This window comes from Vidua macroura, chromosome 4, assembly GCF_024509145.1.
Source record: "Vidua macroura isolate BioBank_ID:100142 chromosome 4, ASM2450914v1, whole genome shotgun sequence".
Lineage (NCBI taxonomy): Eukaryota > Metazoa > Chordata > Aves > Passeriformes > Viduidae > Vidua > Vidua macroura.
In genome coordinates, this window is record NC_071574.1 from 24,788,570 (window position 1) to 24,801,833 (window position 13,264).

Here is a 13,264-nt window from a genome sequence, read left to right on the forward strand (position 1 = left end):
TATAATATTATATATATATGTTTCCCTACCTGCTTTGGGGTTGGTGTATTCAAAGCCCTGGAGTTAAGATTTTGTGATTCAAAACTCCTGATTAATTATTGAAGGCTCCATTGTGTTTATAGAGGATAGTTTTGTATCACACTTACACAAGAATCAAGGTGCTGCTGGATTTCTTTAAAAAAAATTGACAATTTCTGAAATTCCAATTGTTTCTGAAAATCACCAATTAACAAATGTGTGTTCTACATTCTAGACAGCAGAATTGTCTATAGTTGTGTTACAGGCTTGCTTTTCAGTGGTGAGCAGAAGCTTGTACCTCTTCAGCTTGAAGAAATACACTGATAATGTTTTAGAGAACCCATTGTTCTGACCCTCCTTGGGCTAATTTTGCATAGCGCTGTGTGAACGTAACAGCTTTCTAGAGGAACAAAACACCACTCTGCCACATTTGGTCTCTGAGGTAGAACTCCAAACATGCTTTGCAGTCCTATTTCTGTTTTTTCAGCACACACGTGGCTTTTGGTACAAACCACTGTTTGTAATGAGCTCCCCAGAGATTTCTTGCACCCTTGAGCAATTTGGTAATGTCCTATGGACTTCGTGTTTTTCTGTTGCTGATCTTTCTCTTAATCTTTGAGTTCTTCATAGCTGGGAGCAGAGTTGGGAACTGTCTGGACAGCCCAGCAAAGTGCTAGGGAAAGGGAAAGTCAATGAGTTTAAATCCTTGCTGTGCAAACTTGGTGTTTGGTGTCAGAACATTGTGTGCTTTCACTGTACACAGAGATACACAGTCCTTTTGCCTGCAGTGTGTAGACCACTACATAGCTGCAAATGCATGATGTTTCTGTCTTCACTTTCCTCCTAGCAGAATGTTGTATATTATATCAATGGCAAAATGTGAAGGCAGGAGATAATGCTACTAAAACACATAATCTCCTTTGTTTTTCTTTCTAGAACTATGCAGCAAGTGATTTCAGTAATTGCAAGGAGGAAGTGGAAGACAGCAACACTTATGAGCTTATGTTAGGCTTGGAAACTCCACCAGCTGTGGGTAAGTCATGTTGTTAGACAGCTTAGTTGGTACTGCTCAAATGAATGTATCATGTGATGCATCAAATGAATGAACTTCTGGGCAGAGAGGGCAAGTTACTTTGACACTTTCAATTTCCACATGTTACTGCAACTTCCAGGGCGGGCAGATGTCCTAAATGGAGAAGGCAGTTGAGGGATTCAGTTGGGATAATAAAGTTCTTGCTCGTTAAGAGAGACCTCAGTGCAACCACCCCTTCTTTTAAACTCTGGAAATTTGTGATCTCCACTCTGAACCTACAAAACTGCTGAATTCTCCAAGCTCTCAGAGAAGAACCATCATAAAATGGGAGGCGCTGCCTACAGGTGTAGTCGAGTCCTGTGTGGAGGCACAGATAGTTGACATTTTACAGCTTCATGTTCCTACTTCCAAGCATAGATTGGTGACAAGCCTGTTGATGATCTGTGTGGTCGTATGCATTCCCCTTGAAAACTGCAAAGTTGCTTGTTTGCATTTACCAATATATTTTTGCATATATCTTACAGTATCATGGATCTATGAGACTAAATTTAATCCTCTTTTTATCTTGTTGACAATTTTATTTTTTCAACTGTCTCATACATATGAAAAGGACATTTCTTACTTGCGAAGTTCAAACTGGTTGCTTTAGCACATAGAGGTAGATGATAGACACTGTGAAAAAAAGTTTGTTCTGATAAAATTTTCACTGTCTCTGCCACATTGTATATGAGAGCACCTTGGGGTGAACACCTAGAAAAAGAGCATGAATTGTACCACGTTAGCCAGGTAATGCCTTAACCTCCCATTTGAATCAGTGGTGAAAGGCAGGCTTCACCAAAGGATAACTCAGAATGGAAACCTATGTCTAAGGCTCGGTAAGGTCTGCTGACAGATTGTGTAGTTTACTCTGTTACCTTTCTGAGACTGACTATTAAAATTTTGATGCTGCACATAGTGATTTAAATGTACACTTTACTGTCCCTCCACTTTGGTTTTGGTCTGTGGGTCACTAGAGACAGAAGAGCTCTGTTTCCACAAGTCTGCAGTCATGTCTCTCATGGGCAATATCTATTTCATTTTAGAGAGATTCAAATCACCACCAAAATCCCATTGTACAAAAAGCAGTAACACAGATGTGTGAGCTGAGGCTTTATTTTGCAAAGTGTTGCACTGTGCTGCTTTGAAAGTCAGGTAGCAGAAGTTCTGGAGACAGGAAAGATGTGTGTGATTTCATTCTGACAGCCGTTCTAGAAAAGTTTAACATTGCACACACAAAGATGGTGTGTATCAGAGTAGCAAGATAAAACTTCCACTGTTGATTTAGTAAATATTTAAAAAGCTCTTCACTGATGGTGTGAATTTGACAGCTTTCCTGCTGTATCAGTTCATAAAAGTTTTATTAGCTGTTGTGTTGCTTCTGTAGGAATCCTTGAAACAAGAAATGCAGTTTTTAAGTGAAATAATGCTTTCTTTAATATTAAAAGCCAAGCAGAACTCAAGAGATCAATATGCAATTGGATCGAGATGCCAACAAGAAGTTGAAGTGGATGAGGAAAAGAAGGATGACCTAAAAGACAGCAGAGAGGAGACAGAATATGAAGATGAAGAAGAGGAGGATTCATACAGCCTTCACAGTCCTGGCAGTTTGTATGTCAACATAGGGGATGAGCTCAAGGAGAGCAGGAGAGATTGCTTTTTCTGCAAGAGGCCACCCCCTCCTCCCCCTCGAAATCTGCCTGGCATCCGAAGGCAGGACAATCTGCATAATTCATCACAAGGTACAATCTTGGGAGGAAAATAACCCTGGATACAAACATGTGCAAGGGCAGACAATGTACTGCTGTAGAGATTGGTTTGGTCACTTCTAGAAGTAGCTGGGCAAAATGGCCCTGGTGCTACAAAGCAAGCTTGTGCATATGAGGCCATAATTCTGCAAAACAAGCATCTGCATGTGATCTTTGTTGCATCAAAATACTCATGACCAGGTTTGTCAGGTAATACTGTGATATGGTCTGCTGGGTTCAACTTTTCTTCACTCTACCAATCTCAAAGAGCTGCCAAAGAGTGTATGGTGCATTGGATTTACAAGAGAGGCTTGAAACAAAGATGAAGCCTGTATTTTGGTAAAGTTGACTTCATTTTTTACCATTTTAAAACATGAAATGCTATCGTGATTTAATATGCAAATATTTAATTATATTTAATATACTACTTGAAGTTTAACAGGTAGACTTAATAGAAAGTGGCCATGCAGAGAGAAGTAACAGTATCTTACTACGTTTTAGCCAGTGTTGCAGTTATATAGAAGTAAAAATTTATATTGCAGATTGAAAAGAAAGGCAAAAATTCTGACAAATGCTTTGCCTTTTTTTTCCTTTTTTTAATACATCTGCCCCAGAGTAAAAATCTAAAATCTTGTGTTGTGGTTTGATTAAAGTGATGAGAAACTCAAAGTACTATTGCATCTGTTTCAGGAGGGATGATCATCAATTTTTCTCATTAGGAAAAACAAGTATGCAAAATAATTCAAGCTTAAATACCAGTTTTGAATAGTTGCATAGGGGGAAAAAAACACCCGTCTTATTTGTTATAGACACTGCTGATAAGTGTGCAGACAAATTGCTTTTCACCTTCTCCACAGTTTATTACTGTTAACTCTGTTTTCAAACTTGGTGTAACCTATTAGAGTCTGAAATTGCCATCACCAAGCACTCTGATGTTCACATCATTAGGCAGAAATAGCTTGCTATAGGTGGGGTTTTATCCTGTGTTCTGCTGTGCAGGAAAGAAATGGCTGTAGGTAGAAAGTCATAAGTGAATTCTAAGAGAAAGAGGGGCAGCATAAAATTAACATTAAAGGTGTGTTTTGCTTCCCACAAAACACTCAACTGCATCTATATGTGTGTATAAATGAGGGATCAGTTTTGGCACGTGGGATTTGTTGGTGTAGGTTTGTTATAAATGCTTGTTTTGGAATAGTTCCTATACGGCTACATCACCACAGTAATGTGACCCTCTCTGCCAAATACTCTCTGTCTGCATGTGAGTACCAGCAGAGAAAGTTTCCTGGTGTCCTGTGCCAACTCATGTGCTGGTAAAGCAGAGTTCATCTCTGAATGCTCCTGTGGGAATAGTTCATTTAAAACATGCTCTGAATTATTCTGTGTTTAGCTGTGGTTTCATCACTGGCGAACGGGGCATCAGAATTCCTCTAGATGAGGATGATGCTTCCTTTCAAAGAGGAGCTGTAATGAGGTACTGCTACATATTTTCAGCCAGCTGCTTGCTTTAGGAGTTGCTGTGGAGTACCTCGAAGGCAAGTCCCCTCTTCTTCAAGTCTGTGTTTTGGCAGTGGCCTGAGAGTGCCCCCTGTGGGAGCTGAAAGAACGAATGCCCTACAGAGAAAGAAATGGAACTTGTATAGTGACCTGGAAACAAAATATTGCTCATGGCAGGTGTATTAACACCACTTGTGGTTTTAAAACATATATCTTAGCCAGAATACATGTTAATAGTACATACTATCATTAATACATCCCATTAACAAATATATCCCACTTACAAAGGTTGTTCAGCTCCTCTGAACCCAGAAACAGGTAATTCTTTAAACAGCAGCCAAAGGATTGAAAACACCAGTAGTGACCACAGCCAAGTTTAGCAGATACACATATGTACAGGCAGTAAATTACAGCACAAGGGAAACATGAGTCAGTACAAGGATTCCAGGCACCAGGTCTACGGTTTTTGCAGGAAAGATGGGTAATCATGCCAAGGAAGTTATAAACATTTATGAGAACACCAGCCTAAGTGACAGCTTCTAACTCTTAACAGTCTGTGGATGTTTTAAGGTAAATCAGAACAAATCCAGGTATCGGGGAAATCATCAATGCCTTTTAATGCTGTAAAAGGCAACAACTAGAGAAAAGCAAGTTTTGAGTAGCTGTACTATGAAATATATGAAGTGTAGGAAATACAGAGAGACATGGAAGTTTTTGGAGGGGGGAGAGTTGGATAGTCTTAGCATAGATTGGTAAGAGGTCGTACATTTTACCTACATTGTAAAGGGCTTTTCAATTTCTTCTTAACCTTGGCCTACTGTAGATCTGTAAAGCCCTCAAAACCCTGTGGGATATTGAAGAGATAGGAAACACAAAATCCAACATTACCTAAATTAAGTTTCAATTCTTAAGTCATTTTTGCAACAGGTAGCAAACAGCTTGACTTTTCAGAATGCCAAGGGCTGCAGGTACAACTTACTTGGCATAACCATGAGTTACATGTTAGTTACAGTCAGTTACATGTTGGTGTAACTCTCATGAGAGCGACTGGGGCACTCAGTGTTTCTGCAAATAAATCCATTTATTTTGTGGCTAATAGCTAAGCACCTACCTTTGATAATCTGATGTGAAATCATGAGGAGGCCCTGAAGTTGGAATTATTCCTTTGGGACATCCTCTCTACTGAGTTAGATGATCAGAAAATGAGCATGCTTTAGTTTAGAAGTGAAATGTGGTCTCTGAGCTACTTTAGGAAACTCTAAAGCTTTAATATAAGTCACAATCTCTTCTCTTTACCCTGTATATGCAACACAATTCCTTCCTTTTTCAGAGAGGACTTTTGTGATGGACAGGAGTAAAAGAGAGCAGGGTGATGGACTCACAACCGCATGCTGTGGAGAAGACCAGGGTTCCTGTAAGGAGGACAGTGAGGAGGAGCACCCCTACACTTGTGTGGCACAGGATGAATGTGTGTACGACCTCATCCTGGGGCAGAAGGAGCACAAGGAGGAGAAAAGGAAGCACTGCAGGTCCTTTATCATGAACAGGCCACCAGCCCCTGCACCCCGGCCAATGTGCTCACTGGTCAAGGAGGAGAACACTCCCTACATTGTACAAGGTTGGTGCTGCTGCCTAGTAAATATTTTCTGGGAGAATGTAGACTCTTCTCTTGGTCTCTTCTCTTTGAGCAGTAACATTTTCTAAAAGACCAAGATCAGCTGCCTTCAAACAAACACGTTGTTTGTTTCAGTCAACCTATTCTCACCCTTCAAATGAGCTGAGAACATTTCTGAATAATTTTCAGTTTGCATCAGAGTAAGTATCACAGTTTTTATTTAGCTTTTTAAAAATTATGACAATATGATAGAAAACGAAGAATAGCTGGGCTAGCTGTGAGTGTGTATGTTACAGCAATTGAATGTAGAATGTGCTATTTGAATTTAGCTTTCTTTCCAGCTTCTTTATCAAAATGGTTTTTCTTTTACTCTGAAATATCTCTCTTAGATTTTTTTTTTCTGATGAGAAGAATTCTCTTTTCTCAGAGAAATGCCTGTGTGAGGATTCCTCTTTCAAATACCTTTTATCCAATTTGAAATGCTAGGAATGGGCATTTCTAGGTAGGATCATTATATTTCTTGAGGGGAAAATTATGTCTTTTTACCACTTCTATGAAAACTGGGAAACTTTTTTTAGCTATTTCATGGAAATACAAGACTGGAAAGGATTTCAGATATCTTTGTAATCCAATTCAGACTGAAACCAAATTTGAAAGTAACAAAAGGAATTCAGTGGATATACTGCAGAGATCTCTTCGTAAGTCCCAAAATCCTTCCTGCCTGTGTCTCCAGCCTCTTCTACAAAAGCCTGCCAATGCATAAGAATAGGTGGTAAAAAATAGGCTGTCAAAGGACACCATTAAGTTCCTTACTTCATGCTGCACATGTTTTACACTAGAACAGAATTTATACTGCCCAGAACATCCTACCAAATACAGAGTAGCACCTCCTCTTTCATGCCCATCTCAGTGGATTCTTTTATTCTTCCTAGGTAGCTCTCTTCCTTCAGGCTGTGTAACTCCAGGTTAGAGTCAGAATGTATGAGCTAATGCATTCATCATTTAGTTGCTCTTTCTTCAGCATATTCAGGAGGTATAAGTACGAATCATTACAGTGTAATCCAAGAATGGATGGGTATGGGGGCCTGTTACAGCTACAGAAGTCATGACATGGCTGCTTTAACTGAGGTTGCTAGAGCAGTGTCTCAAATCTTGGTCCATCTTCATAGGCCAGTGACTTGGAAACCCTTAGTGGAGATGCTTTATTTGGGAGATTGCTTTTACTGTCTTTTGTTGTACTGGAGTGTTTCTGCTTTGTTTACTGGCTAAGGCAGATGCTATCAGAGGGGCTGCTCTGATGGGGCTGTGGTTCCCCATGTGTATATACATATATTCATATGTTCACACCCACAGGTTTTTTACCTTTTGCTTTCATAAGGATGTAGTGGTAGACAAATTATTTTCCAGTAGTTTTGTGAAATCAGCCTTTGGCTCATGATCCTTTGCATACACAATTCATGAAGAAAAATAGAAACACTTCAAGAAAGCTTCAGCTGACCACTCAGCTGTTTTCCTACCTATCCTGCTGGTTTCAGACCTAGAATATCTCTCTTTTGTCCAGGGATTCCTGAGATAGCTAGTGAAATTTTAGGCAGGAGGGATGTATCTTCAGCTGAAAGATTTCTTTCTTGATACTTGGATTGGCAGTGTTTTTCCTCCACATTGGTTAAAAAATTCTCTTTCTAGTCCAGCAACATCCCAATTTCCAATTTATTATTTTAGGACTGCTTATATTTGATAAAAAAAAAAAAAGATTGTTTCATCTGTATGAACCAGGAAACTTAATTCCAGTCCATAATTAAAACCTGCAGGTGTCTGCAGCCCTTCCTTTATAATTTAAACAGTATAAAATACTCTAGTTATGCATAAACACATTTTTCATCCGGCAAATAAATTTATGATGGTTTTGGGGTTTGTTTTCATCTATTATAGTAAAAAGCTCATTGCAGATATTGCAAAGTCAAATAATCAAAAAGTTAGAATTTAAGTAGTTTTACCCTTTCTCCCTGCCAGGAACATTTCAATACAGTAATAAGTAGGTAGCCATATGCAGGTATTTATCTCAGATATTTTCTTTCATTTCATCTAGTCTTTAAAGTGGGTAAGCATAAAAAACATCAGTGTTTTTCATTCTCATTTTGTTTAAAATATAATTCGTGCCTGCTCTGAGGCCCCTTGTGTTTTTTCAGACCCTCCCATTATAAACCCTTTGATTCTGCATCCACTGATGGGATGCCCAGTATGAAGTAACTAAGATTCTTGAGGTGAACAAAATTAATAACACTTTACTCATTCAAAGCAGAGACACCATTGATTTCAGTGGCCACTATGAGTTCTCAGAACTTCAGATTAAATCCTTAGTGTGTCTGGTCAGTACTCTGACGTCAGGCATTGCCAGTTGGATCGCTGCCTTAAATGACTTGTCTGACCTTTGGCCAGGGCTTTGTTGGAAAGAGAAGAACTGTCCTGCAGAGCAACTTCTAGTTACTTAACTGAGCCATCCTTCCCTCCTCTGTATTCACTTTCTATTTGCTAAATACCTTTTAATTTCTAAAACAAATCATTTAATATCCCTGTAAGAAACAGATTGTCTTCACGGCACAGTTCTGGTTGATCTTCAGAGCTGTTCCCTTCTGGCATTCAGTAAGACACAGGTCCTGTGGAAAAACAGAACGGAGTACGATGCACAGAGAGGGGCTGTGTTAAGGCATTTGCTCACAGATGGATCCCCATCTACTTTGGGAGTACATGGAAAGCTTCATGCCCCAAGGACGGCAGAGGCTGGTGTGATTGTGCCATGCAGAGATGCAAGAGGAGCATTTTTTTTCTTGTACTTTATGTACCCATAGATGGGCTCATTTATTTGTAGGGGGAAGTAAGCATTGCATAGCAGAAATGCCTTTTTGCCTCCTGGATTGCGTGCAGGTGACTCTTTTAAATTTATTTTTATATCCATCTGGAGAAATCAAATGGCTGAATTTCTATGAGTGCTTTCACCACACATTGAATGAAGGCCATGACATTACAAAAGAGTATATTCTCCTTTAAGCAAAAGTGGTGGTGCTTCCATGAGACTAGCAACCAAGAAAAAAACAAGCAAATAGCTTTCTTTGTAATAAGCAGCTTTCAAATACATGGAATATCAAGTTTATACTGGGCAGAAAGCCTGCTCCCTGTAGATTACCCCACCTGGTGTTCTGCAAAAGAGGATAGGGAAACTGTTGATCTACAGAAAGCAAACATAGGACTTGACAAGAGTCACTTTCAGAGCAAGATCTACACTTCAAAACCTAGGCAGTAAACAGTCAGTGATGCAAGTTGTCAGAACTGAACTACCACAATTTACAGCTTGAGCATCTGCCTAGAATTTGCTGACACATAAATTCTGGGAAACATGGGGCAGTTGAAAGATTTAAAACATAAATGTTCTAATCACTTTTACCCAGTTTCATTTATTATACTTTCAAATTTTAATGAACATTCAAACTGCTGTATTGAACACTGGTAAACAGACTGCATTATTAACATAGAGTAGATTTGTTCTTTAATTTAGTCCACTGCAAGAATTTTATCTTGTGTGTGAAAGGCTTATTAACCAGTGGAGCTGCAAGTTGATGCCAAGTAGCTCATTGTCCAGATGGTGTGCACTCTTACTGTGCTCCCTTTCCATTCCTTAAGCACTTAGTATTCCTCTGAAGGTCATTTCAGTGTTTTGTTCAATTGTCTGCTGCCAAAACAACCGTTAAATAAACATCTGAAGGTGTTGTATTTTTAGTTTAGCGTGCAATTTTTAATGTTCCCTATTGATACCAAGTTTGTTTGAGCTGGAAACCAGAGTCATTTGTGTAGTTGTAGGACAGATGCATGAATTTCTGCAATGCCCCTGGAATTTCTTGAAGCCTGACCTACTAGGACTCCCTCAGGGTTAAGGATTGCATTACTGTCCTGGTTTAGTCATTTACCTCTCATCACAGACCATCAGTATGAAAGGGTTTCTCTGCAGCAAGGATACCTGCCCTACAACAGCATAAATTTCCTATGCTATAGCCTTTATTTCTCTGCAAACCTATCTCAAATCCCTGAAGGAATGTATTTCCCTTCTGTGCACTGAAAACATTTTGCTATTTAAAGATAGCTGTTTGTGGGACCTCACAGTAGGTTTAAAACTTAGAAGTGGAAAAATATATTTTCCAGTTACTGTTCCAGTGGAGAATAACATTCTCATTGCTCATCAAAATCATAGGGTATGCAGAAGAAGTAGTATCCAGTGGATATTTTTAGGGAAGCAAAATATCTCACCTACAGAATAGACAGCATAAACCCACTGAAGTGAATAAATAAAATCCAGAACAGAACTGTTAGTGTCTTGGAAACTTATCAGGCTGATCACTGGGAAATACAATGATCACATCCTGAGTCAGTAATTCTTATTAAGCCAATTGTTTAAATGCTCTAAAGCAGGGGTTTCCAAAGTGAAGCCTCAGAGGCCATGCAAATTGCAAAACATTTATGTCCCACAGAGAGATTTTGTAGTACTCTCCTACAGTGAGTATAAAGTACTGCATTGCAGATGAATTTCATTATGTATTCCTCACTTAAGGGTGTTTTTCCATGAATGAAATACTAGGAAGCACTGTTTGGCTGGCAGTTAGACTGTTCTTACAGGCCTGGTTGGGAGTGATACACCAGCTTCCCCCTGGTCTTCATTCAATCAGATTTTATGCTATCACTGTCTTCATTTAATCAGATTTTATGCTATCTCAACTTTGGTAGATTGAAACAAGTACTAAATAAGGTGCAGAGAAAGAAAAATATTTATGGGATGCTGTCTGGCAAACCAAACTGTTCCATATATACCGTATTTGTAGTAAAAACATGTATAGAGTCCTTCCCTTTTTGCTTTTCTCTGCTCAAGAAAAATGGGACTAAAGAAGTATATTCAGGTTTTACACCCTGGAGCAAGCACTCCTTGAGTATGTCACTAAAGTCCTTCCAGCTTCCATGGTGCACTAAGTCAAAATTCTGACAAGAGCAGAGATGTGAGAGCTGTTTCATTGTGTGTGGTAATGTAGTACCCAGTACATTGACACTACCTTCTGAGCAGCACCTTGAACTAACCACTGGTGCCTCTTCTTCTCACTCACTCACTCACTCACTCACTTACTCTTTACTCCTTCTGTAAGAAGGAGGTTCTGGTATTATTTTTATTATCTTGCTTCAGTGTAGGGGAGTCATCGCTGTAGAGTCTCCTGAGGTCCCTCTGTGACCAAAGTTGCTGGAATTCTAACAGATTTGAGCTCATATTTGTCAAACTCAGAATCTCACTGCAAATTGTGAAGGGAATTGCTGGTGAGCATATGTTTATTTTTGGATTAATATTTTCACATTGTCATTACACCGTAATTCCTTTTAAAATCATTTTACTTTTGGTCTGAGAAAATGGAGTGGTTCATTCTCAGCCAGCTAAATAGCTGTGGAAGGTAGAATAAGGATCCACTTATCCTAGCTTAGGCTGGCAATAGCCTAAATTGGGATGAGTGGACATGATGCTGTCACTGAAAAGCCCTGGCAATGAAAGGGAGCAAGGTGGCAGGTTGGTATTTCTGCAGGTGCACATGGCATCACCTAGTCTTTATTCTGATGAAATATGACTGTTGTGTGTTTTCAAAAACATCTTGAATGTCAGGCTGCCCATTTAGGTCTGATCAGAATTCCTGTATCAGTGTAGATGTGGTCACTCGTTTTCCCTTTGCCTCGTCATGGTGTAGGTGTACCCAGACACTGATGATGCCCTCACAGGACAGCTTCTGGGACTTGAGCCTTTGTTACCTTGTACCATACAGCCATCCCTTCTCCACAATACCTGGACCTTCCTAGATCATATTCATGAGCCATGATGATATGCTTTTAATCCATGCCCAGCTGCCTTGCCTTGTGAAAAGAAAAAAGTCTGTTTACAAGATCCCATTTCCTTAGTTGATTACATGTTATGAATCACTAGAATTTTTTCTTTTCATTTTGAATATGTGAAATATTTTGTATAAATTTTGGGAGTGGTCATTAATCATCTCTTACAAAACTTACTGGTTAGCATTGCATTGATGACCTCTCTTGAGTTCTCATGCTGAGTGATGTTCAATGTGTTAGCAAACAAAACAGACAAAAGGAAAATAGATCTAAAAAGATGTGAACAAACATCTTCAGAGTTCTCCTCTCCTGAATAATAAGCATCATTCTACTATATTCCTTCCTTAGTATTCTCTGTGTATTTGTCATCTCTTGCTGTGCTACATCTAATTTACAATCCAATCCCTACCAGAAAAAAGAACTTAAAGTTTTTAGTTGCCTAGGTGCTATGCATGCACAGTTTAAATGTTAAAATGTTTAAATAATGTGGAAAAAATTGAATGGACAAAGGCAGGAATCTCTCCCTGCAAAATATCCTAAACAGCAATTCACCCCTCCTTCTCCACTCTTCTATTAATCACGAATTAATTACATGACGATTCTAAAATGAATGAAGTAAAAACCTACTAAGAACAAGGAGGCAGCTTGCAAACCCACTGTAATTTGCAACTGAGTTGTGTTACTAAGTGCAACCCTAGTATACTAATTAATTTGAATTATCACTTAGCCATGTGTTCATGTAAAGATTTTGTTTTCCTGTATTTAAATTTTGAATGTTTCCTAAGGAAAACAGTAATAGATAATTTTGTTTGGAACATCAGCTCATTGAAGCTGATGAATAAATGCATCTTGAATTTCCTAAGCAGACTGAATTCAAAATAGTGAAATTTATTGATTTTTTTTAATCACTGTCTTTTCTCCTTTGTGTTTGTGCTACTGAAAGTGTCAAGTAAGTATGTATTAGGTATGATTAGCTCATATATTCTTTCAGAAGGTAGGTTCATCAGTCTAGCTTGTTTGACTCACTAGTGCGTAGTGGAAACTCTTGTTTCATTTTTAGAGGTAATGTTGCCAATTCAACAAATCAGGCAACATCCCTCATAGTTTAGATGAGTAAAGTAAAATATAAATTAGAAACCATATCTTAGTTGATCATTGCCTCTTAGCTGATATGAGTTCTTCTCTTCCATGATCTATCTCTTCCCGTGTTTTGATTTCCTGTGTTTCCTAATTATGTCGCTAACCAATTATTGAAATGTCATAGTGCATCTGACTCCTTAACATTACAGCTTTGTGTTAGAAATTCAGTTAATTCTGAAAATCAAATTCCTGTCCCTTTTGTCAACCTGCATCTACTGCAAAAACTTTCCTTCTCTTTTTCTAGACCCTTTATACTCACCAGTTTCTTGCACT

At 38.8% G+C, this 13,264-nt stretch overlaps 1 protein-coding gene across 1 annotated transcript in view; it reads left to right on the plus strand.

Moving 5' to 3' along the window:
• Positions 1–13,264, plus strand: part of BANK1 (B cell scaffold protein with ankyrin repeats 1) — a 137,765-nt gene that overhangs the window by 112,108 nt on the left and 12,393 nt on the right. Inside the window, exons 9-11 of the mRNA XM_053976660.1 lie at positions 955–1,051; positions 2,536–2,829; positions 5,639–5,947. Coding sequence (XP_053832635.1) covers positions 955–1,051; positions 2,536–2,829; positions 5,639–5,947 — 700 coding nt within the window. The remainder of the gene's footprint in view (positions 1–954; positions 1,052–2,535; positions 2,830–5,638; positions 5,948–13,264) is intronic.